Source organism: Vulpes lagopus, chromosome 8 (assembly GCF_018345385.1).
Source record: "Vulpes lagopus strain Blue_001 chromosome 8, ASM1834538v1, whole genome shotgun sequence".
NCBI lineage: Eukaryota > Metazoa > Chordata > Mammalia > Carnivora > Canidae > Vulpes > Vulpes lagopus.
Genome location: NC_054831.1, coordinates 51061923 through 51078569, shown reverse-complemented (window position 1 = coordinate 51078569; position 16647 = coordinate 51061923). Strand labels below are relative to the sequence as shown.

The 16647-nt window shown below is 42.4% G+C and overlaps 1 protein-coding gene across 1 annotated transcript in view; it reads left to right on the top strand.

Annotated features, from left to right (window-relative positions):
* The window catches only part of THSD1 (thrombospondin type 1 domain containing 1), a 28508-nt gene extending 18828 nt beyond the window's left edge, over positions 1 to 9680 (top strand). The window contains exons 4-5 of the mRNA XM_041767317.1: positions 2209 to 2367; positions 8034 to 9680. Of these exons, the coding sequence (XP_041623251.1) occupies positions 2209 to 2367; positions 8034 to 9433 (1559 nt within the window). The 3' untranslated portion in view covers positions 9434 to 9680. The remainder of the gene's footprint in view (positions 1 to 2208; positions 2368 to 8033) is intronic.
* The last annotated feature ends 6967 nt before the right edge of the window (positions 9681 to 16647 follow it).

The window sequence follows — 16647 nt, the reverse complement described above, 5'->3', positions numbered from 1 at the left end:
ACATGAAGCCTGCTGTATTTCTCTTTATTCTTCCATATGCAGTGTGTTTCCACCTTCTACCTTCCCTCCTCCTGCACAGCCTTCAAAATTTTGTTTTTAGTTTTTATCAGTTTAAATATGGTGTGTCTGATTTTTTATTTGCTTTTTTGTATCTGTCCTGCCTGTTTTTTTCTGAACACCTTAATGTAACTTAGTATCTTTCAATCTTTCATTAATTTTGGAATTATTTCATTAATCTTGGTCATTATTTGATTTTCTTTTTCTCTTCTGGGATTCTAATAGCATGAATGATAGACTATTTGATATTGCCCCCCAAACTCTTGCATATCCTATTGGTTTATTCACTCTTTCTTTTTGATCTTTGTGTCTCAGTCTAAATGATTTCTACTCACCAATATTCAGATTTATTTTTATTTTCCTTAGCTCTGTTGAGTCTACTGGTGAGCATTCTTCTAAAAGGCATCCTTCATCTTTGTTACCATGTTTTTCACTTCTAGTATTCCATTTGCAGAATTCTTCTCAGTTTATAAATCTCTAATGAAATTGTTCATCTGTTCATCTTGTTTACCTTTTCCACTAAAGTCTTTAATATTAATCATAGTTAGTGTAACTTCTCGCTCTGGTAGTTCCAATATCTGGGTCACATTTGAATCTGGCTCTCTTGATTACTTTATCTCTTGATAGTTTTTTTTTCCTGCTTCTTTGTACGTCTTGTAATTTTTTATTGCAAGCTGGACATCTTATTTAGAACTGAAGACACCACTAAATAGTACTTATGTGGGGAAATGGGCATACCCTGTTTTTGCTAGGCCTTTAGTGTGGGGATCAGGTCAGTGTACTAAGGAATTAAGCTGTGTTTGGGTTTGTGCTGTTGCTGTGGCCATTCTCAGGACATGACAGAGTTCATAATTTTGCTAATGTTACCTTGCAGTTAGTGTAGGAGTTGGCTTGCCAAAGAGTTTTCCTCCATGCTTCTGTTGCACCCTCAGCTTTAGGCTTGAACCTGCACCTCAGAGATGTTTTTGCCTGTCACCATTGTCCTTGCTCTAGCAGTAGGTTGTTGTTATTAGATACTTGTAAATTGCATGGTGCAAGATAAGGGTTAGGCAGTGAGAGCTAGAGAGCTTTTTCTTGTTCTAGTTCATCCTTAGTCATAGACAGAGATGGAGCCTTTTGATGATCCAGTGATAGAAGCTCTCTAATAGTCTGGGCCCAGTATATTTTCTGCTCCTCTCCAAGGGTGAAGGATTACCTTCTTTTTCTATTCTCTGTGGCATTAGATCTTCAGTGGTGCCCTTAGAGTGACAGGGCTTCTGCTTTGTCACTAGTGGTTGAGGCTGTTATTGGTAGAGCTAATAGGGAAAAGCTTCCAGGTGAGGTTTGTGTCTTTCCCACAGTGCCACCCCTCCCATCCTTAGGCTTCCATCACAAGGGAGGCTTTCTCTGGTCTTGCACCTACCCTCAGTCCTTCTTACAAGCATTTGGTAAGATCCATGAAGAAGAGCCTGCAAGTGGATACAAATTCCTATTGAGTTTGTAGCTCCCAGGGGGTCTATATTCTCATGCTAGCTGGGGGCCAGTGTCCCCACCTGTGACCTTAAAAATTCATTCTTGCTATCTCATTTTTCCAGCCAGTGGTATGCTCTTGTTTCCTTTATTACAGCATCCTGAGGGGTGTTCTTTCTTCTGTTTTTCCTCAGACTTAGGCTCTTCTGCTAGCCCTCTGTCTGCCCTTCTTCTTTCATAATCCTTTGGCCCCACTCTGAATCTATTCTTTCTCCAGTTATATCTCATACTACTTTCTAAGGTTCTCCTCTTTCTCTAATCAACTACTAGGCTTCTAGTAGTTCATTACATTTTTAGATGATTTCTCACTAGCTTTTAGGAGGCCTGGTGCCTACCCCAGGAAGCAATGTTTGTATTCTGTCTTTCCTTATAGGAGCTCATCTTTCCTTATATTTCAGGCCATTTGGTTGCCTTGTGACTTTTGTTCTCTGATGGATTCCAAAAAGGTTAACATTTTGCAAATTAAACAACTTTCCTTTGTTTTAAGGGTTATTAAGCACTCTTTCCAGCTTTCCACATATTTGGGAATGTTTTTATGTACTGACTTTACAAGGCCTGAGATTTGAGTTTGCTGCTTCATTTGGGTGCAGTTAAATTCTGATTCTCGAATGAGCATTAAAAGTATGGCTGATGTCCTTGCAGAAACATGGGGACTGTGGCAGCCGTGGAGCCAGTGCAGTGCCACGTGTGGTGATGGTGTCCGAGAGCGACGCCGTGTGTGCTTGACTCCCTTCCCCTCCAGACCTGGCTGCCCTGGAATGTCCTTGGAGACCTCTCTGTGTTCCCTGGAGGAGTGTGCTGGTAGGTATTCTTCTTTCTTTGGGAATCTCTCCCCAGAGGGACTGTTGAACCTCAGCCTGCCTGAAAATCACCAACCTGAATTCCGAGGTGGACTCTATTATTGCTGCTGGCTTTACCATGGCTGTGTCCATTAGTGTGTCTATAACGGGGAGTAGCTTGTCAGATGATGGGGTCAGTGAGATGACTGAACACAGTGAAAGACAGGGAAATGATGACATGATCTAAATTAAAAACTCAGACATATGAAATCATTTTTAAAAAGACAAAAACAAGAGGGATGATCATTTCTTCCTAAGATATTTTTAATTTTGCTTTTGTTTTCTTATTTATCCTTCCTTTACTCCCCCCCCCCCAATTATGGAAGAACATCTCATCGTCTCAGAGAAGCCTGAGGGGACCACATAGACTATTATTTGTCAAAATGGGGCAAGTCACCCTTTCTTATCACCTGCATGGCCCTAGCTTTATTCTTTACTACCCCTACCAAGGAGGAGGTAGTGGGGACATTTCTTCTTATGACCTAGAGACTGGCCTTTCCTTCATCCTGTCAACATCTTGAAAGCACTTAGTAAGTGCTCAATGAGTATATGATGTGAATGGTTTATAGATGTGATGCTGATATGACTTAGGTTTGCTTCAGCTTACGGAGTTGAATTCCATTCTTTTGCTACAGGTTACAGTAATAAGAATCCTTGCTCTTCCTACATACCACCTCACTTACTGATCTACAGCCAGTCCACCATTTAATTTGCCAGGCTTTGCTCTGGTCCTGACTTCTTCCACACTCTAATTCCAGGTTAGAAAACCATTGGTAATTCCCTGTCCCTTGGGATCTGGGGGAGTTAGATAGGGTTCCTTTGTGTGTGTTTGAATTTCAGAGTACCTTTTAGCCAAAACTACAGGCACCTGGCAGCAACACCTTGGCCAGTGTCCCCACCTGTGACCTTAAAAATTCATTCTTGCTATCTCATTTTTCCAGCCAGTGCTATGCTCTTGTTTCCTTTATTACAGCATCCTGAGGGGTGTTCTTTCTTCTGTTTTTCCTCAGACTTAGGCTCTTCTGCTAGCCCTCTGTCTGCCCTTCTTCTTTCATATTCCTTTGGCCCCACTCTGAATCTATTCTTTCTCCAGTTATATCTCATACTACTTTCTAAGATTCTCCTCTTTCTCTACTCTTTCTTTATAAGTCTCCTTCATTTTCACAGTTCCTTTCTTGGGTATAACTATCTTCAAGTACACCCACCCATTCCTCTCAATTCTGGGATGTCATGCTGTGTTAAGATATTTTATTTAGAGTTCCAGAATGAATGAATGAATGAATTCAAATGAATTTAAAGTCAATTGTTACGGCTTCTACTGCACCTTTAGAAGTGACAACAGTATCAGCCATTGATTGATCATCTGCTATGTGCCAGCACTTTAAATACATTATCTCTCTTATTTGGGATGCTGAGGCATAGAGAGGGTAACTGACCTGACCAAGATCAAAAAGCTAGAAAGCAGAGGACAAGATCTGACCTATCTTGAACACCTTGCCTATCTACACAGGCCCAGTCTAGCTTTCTGGAAGCATCAACAACCTGGAATTAACAATCATCTTTGAGGATAGGTGAAATTATTCATGTTTTGATGTCTTAATTCTTTAATATTGGAATGGAACTCGAAACATATATTATAAATTAGCAAAAAGGGTTAAGTGCTATAGACACCCCTACTTCTATAAGTGGTCCTTAGATAAATGCTTAGGTGGATAAAAATGATCATTTCTTCCAAGTGTTGTTCTTTCTATTCAACCTATTTCATACTGCTTGGAAATGTAAAGATCTGTTCACAGGCTACTTAGCATCAAGAAATTTCCTTCATTTCAGGTGAAAGAGAGAGTAGATGGGGCAGAGAGGGCTGAGGTCAGCAGCTCTTCGGCTTTTCTCTAGCCATCATTTTGAAGGGAGCCAGCCATAGCCAAAGAGAACAGCTAAGTAAAGAGGTCCATGATGTGCAACTGCATTGCTGCTCCCCACGGATATAAGTAGCCACTGTACATGAAAGAAATAAGTCAGGAAACAATTCTTTCATCATTCAACTGTGTTCAGCTGATTGAGAGTTTAGAGTTTTGTTTGGCTTTGAGAGGATGTTTCTATGTCAAGTTCTATGTTAATTTGGCCATCTTGTTCAAACAGGAGAGTGAGAGGATTTGTTGTCATTGTACCTACATTCCATCTAGTGGAATTATTGATCATTTTGCTATTACCTTTTTAAATGAATTAACCTAACATTTATTGGAGACCAAGCATGTGTAAGTTACTGTGACTGGGGTTAGGAATGTATAGATAAGACATGTTCCTGTCTGGAAGGTACTCATGATATAGTAGCTCAGCAGACACATAAATAGGCATAATATACAGTACAATGTAGAGCCTGCAGTGAGAAAGGTATCCATAGCAGGCCATGGAAGCTTGCGGGGGTGAAAATTCATGCTGGGAATACCTCCTTTCTTGGAGATGGTGATATTCTAGCTGAAGTTTGAAAGCTAAGTAGGTGTCGTCCTAGGTGAGCTAAGTGAAAAAGGGAATTTTAGCAAAGGGAGCAATGGATGAAAGCATGGAAGAAGATGGCACATTAAGAGACCCAGAGAACTGAAATTAATTTAATGTATCTAGAGCATAATGTGCCAGGAAAGAGTGGAAAAAATGAACCTGAACAGGTAGGCAGGAGTCAGATCCTGAGGAGCCTTGAAGGTTTGGCCTGTATTTCAGAAGTTGTCTCTCTCAGCTGTAGTGTGGAGAATACATGGGAAGGGGTAGGCGTGGCAGCAAAGCCTCTTAAGAGTTTTTCAGTAACCCAGATGAAAAGTGAAATGATGGCTAGTGGGGATCCAGAGGAGAGAGGGACTCAAAGATTCTAGATATGATGAGTGATGAAGAGGGAAGCATCAAGGATGAAAACCTGGACTCTAGTACTGGCAACTGTGTGGACACTGGTGCCATTTCCTTGAGATTGGATATACGGGAATGAGGGGCACAGATTCTAGGGGAAAGATGATGAGTCTTGGGCATGTGGAAATGAAGGTATTGGTAGGACATCAGTGGAGAGACCAGAGCTAATGGACCCAGGTTGAGATCCAGATCTCCTTGCTCCAGAGTTCATGTTCTTCTTTTTCAAATTAGATAAGACAGCAGAGGAAACCATCAATAACACAAAAGGGCAACTTACTGAATGAGAAAAGATACTTGTAAATGATATATCTCATAAGGGTTAATATCCACAAAATATAAAGAACTTGTACAACTCAACACCAAACAAACAAACAATCTGACTAAAAAATGGGCAGAGGATATGAATGGACATTTTTCCAGAGAAGACATACAGGTGGCCAACAGACCCATGCAAAGATGCCCAGTGTCACTAATCATCACGGAAATGCAAATCAAGACCACGGTGAGATAATACCTCATAGTAGTCAAAATGGCTAGTATGAAAAATACAAAAAATAGTAAGTGTTGGTGAGGACGCAGAGAAAAGAGAATCCTCATGCACTGTTGGTGGGGATGTAAATTGGTGCAACCACAAGAGAGAACAATATAGAAGTCCTTCAAAAAATTAAAAATGGAAATACCATATGATCTAGTAATTCCATTACTGGGTATTTACCCCCTAAAAATGAAAACACTAATCCTAAAAGATATATGCACCCCTATGCTGACTGCAGCATCATTTACAATAGCCAAGATATGGAAGCAACCCAAGTGCCCATGAATAGGTAAGTGTATCCATTTATCAAGAAAAAGATTGTGTAAATATATAGTGGAACATTACTCAGCCATTAAAAGAATGAGGTCTTGCCATTTGCAACAACATAGATGGACCTGGAGGGTATTATGCTAAGTGAAGTAAGTCAGACAGAGAAAGACAAAATACCATATGATTCAATTTATTTGTAGAATCTAAAAAAAAATAAAACAAAACAGGAAACAGACTCTTAAACACAGAGAACAAATTGGTAGTTGCCTGAAGGAGATTGGAGGGGGATGGGCAAAATAAAGGAGATTAAGAGGTACAAACCTATAGTTATAAAATAAGTCATGGAGATGCAAAGTACAGCATAGGGAATATATTTTTTAAAAAGAGTAGAATTTTTATATGGAGGTGAAAGAATCAGTTGAAAATGGCAATTAGGAATGAGGAAAGTATAAATAAAAAAAAAAAAAAAAAGGGATCCCTGGGTGGCGCAGCGGTTTGGCGCCTGCCTTTGGCCCAGGGCGCGATCCTGGAGACCCGGGATCGAATCCCACGTCGGGCTCCCGGTGCATGGAGCCTGCTTCTCCCTCTGCCTGTGTCTCTGCCTCTCTCTCTCCCTCTCTCTCTCTCTCTCTCTGTGACTATCATAAATAAAAAAAAAAAAAAAAAAGGAATGAGGAAAGTGAGGAATACTCCCTGCTGGTGGTCCCGTTTGCTTATAAAAAAAAAAGTATGTACCACAGCTTACACCCAAGAGAGTGGTCAGGGGGAGCCATGTCCTGTAGTCTAGTCCTCAGGTAAGGCTAGGAGGCAAAGGGAAAGGTTCTGGATGTAACGAATTTGGTTATCCCACTGGGGTGGCAGAAAGGAGAGAGAGAAGCAGTGGGAGGATGGGTCATGGACATGACACGTGGAACGGGTGCTGATAAGAGCATGTGGAAAAAAAGGGGACAGGAAGGTGACTGGAAGGCCTTGAAGGGTGGACAGTGACAAGAAGGAAAGAGAGGTGATGGTAGTGGCATTAGTGGGCTTTAGGTTCCCAGGTATTTAAGTGTCAGTACAAGCTGAGGCCCCAGGTGGCATCTGAGTCTTGATGAAACATTTTGATGACCATGGGACAAACCAGTCGGAGAGAAGAGGGAAAAAAGGCAAATCAACATCCCATGGAAGGAAGCAGGGGAATAGATAGCTGGAAACTGAAGAGTGAGAAGCAGGAAAGATAGTTTCTAGATATTAGAAGGGAAATGTAAGTTGCATTACATTGCCTAAAGATTTATTTTCATCTAATAATTTCTCAAGATGTACAATTTTAGGTACAACCTACCTGAATTATTTTGCATGTCAGTTTTTTTTTTTTTAAGATTTTATTTATTTATTCATGGGAGACACACAGAGAGAGGCAGAGATACAGGAAGAGGTAGAAGCAGGCTCCCTGGGGCGGGAGTGGGGGGTGGGGGGTGGGTGGGGGGAGGGGGCGGATCCCCGACTCATCCCAGGACCGGGGATCACGCCCCGAGCCAAAGGTAGATGTTCAACCACTGAGCTCCCCAGACGTCCTGCAAGTCAGGCTTCACACCTGGTCAGCGTTTTCCCACGTGCATCTCAAAGGTACATCGAACTCTAGATGTTTACCGTGTTTACCTTATCTTAAGCAAAAACCTTGATTTTTGCCTCGAAATCGCCCTTATGCTGCTGCTTTGTGGACCATTCGAGACCCGCGTCGCAGGAGTCACCCTGATTGTGGTCCATCTGCTCACCTCAGTTCTGGGGCCCTGGTTTCTGGTGTCTGAGCTGCCGGCAGAGATGCGTGTGTAGGGCCAGAAGCCCGGTCCTCGTCTCCCTCCCTTTGCTGGACGAGCCGAGCCAGCCCAGACCCTGGAAACCGCGCAGGGAACAGTCCCGGGAACCCAGCCGCTCTTCCTCTCCCGCAGCCCTCCAGCCGTCCAGCGTGTCTCCCCTTCAGCCCCAGGGCCCCGGGAAGTCCAACAACGTCGTGGCGATCACCGGGATCTCACTGTGTCTGTCCATCATCGTGGCCACCGTCCTCGCCACGCTGTGGAGGAGGCTCGGCCGCGCCCCCGAGTGCGCGTGCGGGACGCGGGCTCGGCGCAGCTCCACGCGCGCCCCCGGCCCCGGCTCCCGGAAGCGCTCGGACGAGGAGACCATCTGCGAGCTGGGCGGGCGGCGCGGGAGCGTCTCGGACGCGGACGGGGACGCGGGCGCGGGCGAGGGCGAGGGCGACGGGCCGGCGGGGGGCGCCAGGGGCGCGGGCATCGCCCTGGGCTGCAGGCGCAGCGGGGCCCCCGCCCCCGAGGACGACGGCTCGGGCAGCGAGAGCCTGCAGGCCAGCGCCCAGAAGATCATCCCCCCGCTGTTCAGCTACCGCCTCGCCCAGCAGCAGCTGAAAGAGATGAAGAAGAAGGGCCTGACGGAGACCACCAAGCTGTACCACGTGTCCCAGAGCCCCCTGACCGACACGGCCGTGGACGCCGCCGCGGGCCTGGGCCTGCAGAGCCCCGCGGGCGCGGCCGCCGACAAGCTCCGCAGCAGAGCCCCGTTTCCCGAGCAGCCGGCGGGGGGCGCCGCGGCCGGGCCCCCCTGCGGGCTGGACTTCCCCAGCGTTCATGCCAGTCGCGCCCTCAGCCCCAGCCAGACGGCGATCCGCAGGTCAGCCCCGAGGCATGGGGCGGGCAGAGGGGTGCTGCTGGAGAGGAGCCACCCCAAGGGCTCCCACTTCAGGAGGACGTCGAGTTTCCACGAGGCCAAGCAGGCCCGGCCCTTCAGGGAGAGGAGCCTCTCCACCCTGACCCCACGGCAGGCCCCCGCCTGCAGTGCCAGGGCGCGGACCTGGGACCAGGCGGACGACAGATTCCGGCCTCACAGTCGAGGCGCTGCCCTGCTGCCGGAGAAACCTGACCACTTCCAAGGGGCAGGTGCCACCAGAGGTCCCTTAAGTCCTCTCCCTAAATCCTACACCCTGGGAGAGCCGGCGAGGAAGCCAGACCTGGGAGACTGCCACCCAGGCTTCATGGCAGGGGGTGACAGAGCTCAGAGGGGCCCGTCCCCCAGTCACAGGAGTGTCTCGAGGAAGCAGCTGTCCCCTGCTGTCCCCAAAGACAGCTACCAGAGGGTCGGCCCTCTGAGCCCTTCTCAGTGTAGAAGAGACAAGTGTCAGAGCTTCCCAGCCCACCCTGAGTTCGCCTTCTATGATAACACCTCATTTGGCCTCACTGAGGCAGAGCAGAGGATGCTGGACTTCCCGGGCTATATTGGGTCAAATGAAGAGGATGAAACCACAAGTACCCTCAGTGTGGAGAAGCTGGTCATCTAACCTAGATCAGCCTGTGACTTCACACAACTGAGGTCCTTTGCCCAGCTCTTGGTATCAGCTGCTCACAGTGGTCTGTGGGCTGATTTTGTACATTAGGATTGGGTGGCAAGGAAGTAACTGAAGTGTATGCATGTGTTTTAATTCATAAGGAAGAAGTTACTTATTTTGAACTTTTCCCTTTGTTATCCTAATTCTCTTGGTTTATTACTAATAAGTTCAATAATAAAATTTAAATGGGTGAAACAGGGCTTGGTCTCATGTGGATGTGAAAGAGGGCAAATGTGACTTTAAGTATGGAGTGCTTTGAACACTTTCCTGGCAGTGTCCAACATGAAGTAAATTTGAGAGTCTCCACAATAATGAGGGCTGGAAAAAGTTAACTTGTGAATATAGCTCTGAATTAGAATTCATTAAGTTCTAAATGCTTAAGAATTGATTCCTGAGGGGGTAGTATTGAATGAGTTTCATGTTTGGTTCATCAAATCAATTATGATTGGTATGTACTAGACTACCTAGAAAGGCTGATACCACAAGATATTCCACAAGAACTTTCATGCCAGAGTTGGGTGAAATCTTAAAATTTTTTTGTGCAACAAAGAGACTGGTGACTCAACCCCAAATTAAGTGAATTAATTCTGCTTTGGAGAAATAATATAAAAAGCTGACTGTTCAAGTAGTGAGTCAAATGAAGATCTATCCATATATCCATCATTGTTTGAAGGAAAAAGTATATATTTTAGAAAGGAAAATATGTCTCCCGAGAGAGTATCAACTAGAACATGGGCAGTGGGTGCTGTCAAGGACACTGACTGGCATTCGGAGGCTGACTGTGTGTTCCTGGACCAAATTGGCAGCCAAGACCCTAGGGGGTGTCATTCTGAAACCAATGTGTATATGTCTCTAAAGATGACTTTATCATGTTACTCAGACAGTATATGAATCTCAGGTATATGGAAAGCAGGTAGATTATGATATTATAGCTTAAGTTTTTAAATTGGAAGAATGAAGTAAAGAAGAAAATAGAGAAAATAAGTCCTTTAGAAACCAATCTTTTGTTTTCTGGTTCAATCTGCCTACCACCTTTTTAAGGTGAAGTATTTGAGGCTCAGGGAGGGGAATTAACTCCTGTAGGGTTGGATGAACATGGACTCATATTTTTATTTAATGACCATACTCTTTGCACAATGTCATCATGGCCTTTACAAGTCTTTTCTAACAACGAGGACCTCAAGAGAAATCTGGCCCTTTTAGCAAGAAGAAAACACAGAAAGATGCCTTTACTCGCTTTTCCAAAAGGAAGGAAGCTTTCTGTTGCTTGACGTTAGGACTAGTCTTGCAACTTGCTTTGTTTGGAAGTGAGGGCTAAACCGAAGACCCTAAGGTTGGCCTCTTTCCTTGAAGTTTGTCATCAGGTACCATGTGGGCACTCTCCAACCTGATATACTTCCTTTCATCCCTTGAACCTAATGCCTTTATCTGCGTACACTTGAGTCGCTGCACTTTCCTTCTTGTTCACCATGACCTCTCTAGCTGCCACACCCGCCTTGCCTTTTACATTGTTTTTCTTTCTTTTAGAATTTATCAGGATGTCAGCCTGCTGGTGAGGTTTCAGAGACCTGTGGAAAGAGTAGAATTAGGTGGGACCAAAAAATCACAAACGCAAATAATACACTTTTTGAAGTTTCTCTTATATTGTTGCATTACCTACTTCATTCATGCCATTGTTCAAAATTAAATCATACTTCCTTTTGGAAATGCTTTAATAATAACTATCTACCTTTCAGGAACAAGAGGAGTAGATTATTCAGTGGTATCTGACAGCTGTTATATACTGATGCAAAGAAGAGGAAACCAGACTTCTTAATCTACATTTTCTTGGTTTACCATATTAGAAAACTTTGTTCTCTTTCCAAGTTCACAGGCTTGCATGTGAACTTTTGAGGACAGAGGAAACATGCTCACTTATTCCACACTTCACAGTGAATTTCCTTACAGTGTCAGACTAAGACCAAAACAGCCACAAGGAAGGTGAAAATTAGAGGAAAACACTATAACTAGAAAGGTTTTGTTAAATGATGTTCTTCCCCAGTATATCATGCATCTAAATTAATATAATAGTGAATTAATATCAGTTTATAACCTGCTCACCATCTACCTAGCAGTTTTCTGTGGCTCTGATCAAGAGTCCATCTCTGCTACATTAAGATAATTAAGATAATTTGGCTCTTAGAGAAAAAAGAAAAGTAGATGCTTCAGCTTTTTTTTTTTTTTTGGCAGATAAGTAATAAACTTAATTAGAAATAATCTACAGAGGAATATGTTCCAAATGAAAGAACAAGATAAAATATCAGAAAAAGACCTTAATGAAATGGATATAAGTAATTACCAGATAAAGAGTTCAAAGTAATATTCATAAAGATGCCATCTGAAAATGGAACAAAAATGGATGAACACAGTGTTCATAAAAATACCAAACAGACTTCTAGGAAGATGGTGGAATAGGAGGATCCTGAGTTCACCTCATCCCACAGCACACTTAGATAGCAGCCACATCAGTGCAACTAACCCAGAAAATAACCCCAAAGACTGGCAGAATAGATTATAGCTAATCAGAAAGAGGAGACCACATTGAAGAGTGGGAGAGGTGGAGTTGTAGTAGGGAACCAAACTCCCAATGAGACCACAAATGGGAGGGTCACAAGAAGCAGAAAGAAGGGAGGGGAGCAGACCCACAACAGGCAACCCAGGGTTGGTGGACCTGCACTGGGAAGACAAAGCCTCATAACATTTGGTTTTCAAAACCAGCAGGGCTTAATGCCAAGTCCTTTAAATATCTGTAGGCTTAGCTCTTTGAGAGCCAGAGGGCAATAGGAAACTGAGTTCCTGCTTTTAAAGAGCCAGAATAACAATCCCACCAAGATAAGCATAGGATCAGCAGTTTCAAAAAGAATCTGGGGGTAGCTGAGGAAGATTTATTTACTAATCTCAGAATGTGTGTTGGAAAGCAGGGATCTTTAGGCAACTTCTCCAAGAACAAATGTCTAATGAACAACCATTTCTCTCCCCTGCCCCCACTGTAGATATCTGTATACCTGCTGACACCAGCATGAGCACTCCACTTACCTTGCTAATACCACATGCCCCATACCCACATTCTCCTGAGGATCCCCCCCCCACAACCAACTTGCCCCACTCAGAAAAAGTCCCTCTAAAACTCCTCCTGCCTCATCTTATTCTGAAAACAGCTCTGGCAGGAATTGTGCACTCAAAGTACTACTCCTGCCCTGGGGAGATGGAAAGATAACCACACACACCAGTACACTCACAGTCCTAGGAGTCAAAACTTATAACTGGCAGTGCAGAGAGAGTACCCTGCTAATCAGTGTGTCTACAGCCCCAGAAGATGGAATGGGGGCAGGAATCTATCTGATCTTACTGCTGGCCCTACCTACCAACAAAAACCTCTCAGGGGGCAGTACACAGAGAAAGCCCTGCAGTTTGGGACACTGCAGCTCTAGCAGACAGATTGGGGACAGGCATCTGGTCTGATTACCGGCTCCACCCACCAACAAAATCCTCTCAGAGGATGAGCTAGGGAGAACAGCCTATAGATTGGTACTGCTGCAGCCCCAACAGACAGACTGGGGCAGGCATCTGGCTTCACTGCAGGCCCCATCCAACAAGAAAAACCTATCAAGGGATGAGGTGGAGAGAGTGTTCTGCAGTTTGGTGTGACAGCGGTGACAGCAAATGTGCTGAGAGCAGGCATCTGGTCTGACTACCAACACTGCCCAATTACAAGCCCATAGCAACCCCAAACTGGCTTCTCCACAGGACCAAACCCTGCCTACAATTGGCAGAATGGGCCACTACAGATGACTGGACTGAAGGCAAACCAGGCTCAGCCAAAACAATAAGGTGCACACAACCCCACCACCACCACCAAAAGTGCACACAACCCATACAGGAAACACCAGAAGTGCCTGGTTCTGGTGAGCAGGGGGTACTGCACTCCAGGATACCATAGGACCTCTTTTTCATAAGGTTACTACTTTCCAGATAAGGAGACATAACTGACTTCTCTAATGCATAGACACAAACACAGAGAGTTAGACAAAATGAGACAGAGGAATATGTCTCAAATGAAAGAACGGGACAAAACAACAAAATGGTAAATGAAGGAAAGACAAGCAATATACCTGATACAAAATATAAAGTAATGATCATAATTATACTTACTGGATTTGAGAAAAGAGTGGAGGACCTCAGGGAGATGTTCAAGAAAGAGACAATATTAAAAAGAACCAATTGTAGATGAAGAATTGAATGACTGAAATGAAAAAAAAAAAAAGACAATACACTAGAGGGAATCCATAGCAGATTAGAGGAGGCAGGAGAATGGATCAGTGAGCTAGAAGACAGAGTAATGGAAAACAACCAAACTTAACAGCAAGAGGTAAAAAGAATACAAAAAAGAGAGTAGGTTAAAATAAAAAATAAAAAATAAATAAAAAAAAAAGAGAGTAGGTTAAGGGAATTCAGTGACATCATCAAGCATAATAATATTTACATATAGGACTCTCAGAAGGACACAAGAGAGAAAAGGGGAAAGAACACTTACTTGAAAAAATAATAGCTGAAAACTTCCCAAATCTGGGGAAGGAAACAGATATCCAGATCCAGGAGAAACAAAGAACTCCCAACAAAATCAACCCAAGGAGGTTCATACCAAGACATATAGTAATTAAAATTACCAAAAGCAGTCATAAAGACAAAATTCTAAAAGCAACAATAGAAAAGAAAATAGTTACATACAAGGGAAACTCCATGAGGCTATTAGCTGATTTTTCAGCAGAAACTCTTCAGGCCAAAAGAGAGTAGCATGATATATTGAAAGTGCTGAAATGACTAAAGCTGCAATCAAGAATATTATACCCACCAAGGCTGTAATTCAGAATAGAAGGAGACATCTTGGGTTTTCGGACAGTTAAAAGTAAGAAAAGTTCATCATCACTAAACTAGACTTAAAAGAAACATTAAAGGTAATTCTTTGAGTGAAAAGAGAAAGCCATTGCCAAGAGTAAGAAAATTATGAAAGGAAAAAATTTCACAAGCAAATACAAACATAATAAAAGTAGTAGATTAACACTTAGGAAGTACAAAGGTTAAAGCACAAAAGCAGCAAAATCAATTACATATATAAAAATCAATCAATGAATTCACAAAAAAGGGTATAAAATATGACATCATATACATAAAATGTCAGTGCAAGTTGAGAAAAAAATTACTTTTTCTAGAAAGAGTTCAAATTTAAGTGGCCATCAACCTAATATAGACTGCTATATGCATAAATGTTACGTGTGAACCTAATGGTAACCACATATCAAAAGCCTGTAATAGAGGCACCTGGGTGGCTCAATTGGTTAGGCATCCAACTCTTGATTTTGGCTCAGGTCATATTCTCAGGATTGTGAGATTGAGCCATGCATCAGGCTCCACATGGAGCCTACTTAAGATTCTCTCTCTCCCTCTTCCTCTCCCCCTCTGCCCCCATTCCTCTCTAAAAATAAAAAATAAACCTATAATAGATATGCAAAAAATTAAAAAAAAAAGGAATCCAAGCATATCCTAAATACACCATCAAACCACAAAGGAAGAGAGAAAGAGAATAAAGGAAAAGAGAAGAACTATAAAAACAGCCATTAAACAAATAACAGAATGACAGTAAGTACATACCTATCAATAATTACTTTGAACGTAAAAGGACTAAACGCTCAATTCAAAAGATATAGAATGACTGAATGGATAAGAAAGCAAGAAACTACCTGTATGCTCTCTACAAGAGATTCACTGCAGTTCTAAATACACATCAAATGTGAGGGATAGAAAAACATTTACCATGCAAATGGAAGTGAAAAGGAAGCAGAAGTAGCAATAATTATATTGGAGAAAATAGACTTTAAAAAACGACTGTAACAAGAAACAGTGGACCCTACATAATGATAAAGAGAATAATCCAACAAGAAGATAAAATCAATTGTAAATATTTATGAACCCAACCTGGGGACACCTAAGTAACAATTAACAGATATAAGGGAAGAAATTGACAGTAATAAATAATAGAAAGGGATGTTAGCACCCCACTTATATCAATAGATCATGTGGACAGAAAATCAACAACAAAACAGTGGCTTTGAATAACACATTGGACTAGATGGACCTAATACATATATTGAGAAGATTCCATTGAAAAACAGCAGAATACACATTAATCTCAAGTGCACATGGAACATTCTCTAGAATAGTTCATATGTTAGACCACAAAACAAGGCTCAATGAATCTTAAAAGGTTGAAATCATACCATGTATCTTTCAAAATCACAATGGTATGAAACTAGTTATCAATCACAAGAGAAGATCTGGAAAGAATGTGGAGGCTAAATAACATGCTAGAAATTTCCACTAGAAAGTGAGTGGATCAGCCAAGAAATAAAAGAGGGAATAAAAAACTGCAGACAAATGAAAATTTAAACACAATGGTCTAAAATCTTTGGGATGCAACAAAACTGTTCCAAGAGGAAAGTTCATAGCAATACAGGTCCATTTCAAGATACAAGAAAAATTTCAAATAAACAAACTAAGCTTATACCTAAAGGAGCTAGAAAAGAACAAAGGCCAAAGCTAGCAGAATGGAGGAAATAATAAAGATGAGAGCAAAAATAAATGAAATAGAGACTAAAAAACAAAACAGATTAATGAAACCAGAAGCTAGAAAAGATCAACAAAATTGATAAACCTTCAGCCAGGTACATCAAAAAAGAGTGGCAAGAAATCAAATAAAATCAGAAACGAAGGGGGGAAAATAACAGGCAACACATAAATACAAAGGAGTATAAAATAATATTATGTAAACTTATATGATAACAAATTGAACAATCTAGAAAAATGGATAGATTCCTAGAAACATATAACCTCCTAAAACTGAATTAGGAAAAATAGAAAATTTGAACAGATTGATTACTAGCAATGAAATTCAATCAATATTCAAAAATTCCCAACAAACAGAAATCTAAGACCAGATGGATTCACAGGTGAATTCTAACAAACATTTATCTTTATTTTTTTAAAGACTTTATTTATTTATTCATGAGAGAGAGAGAGAGAGAGAGAGAGAGAGAGAGAGGGGCAGATACACAGGCAGAGGGAGAAGCAGG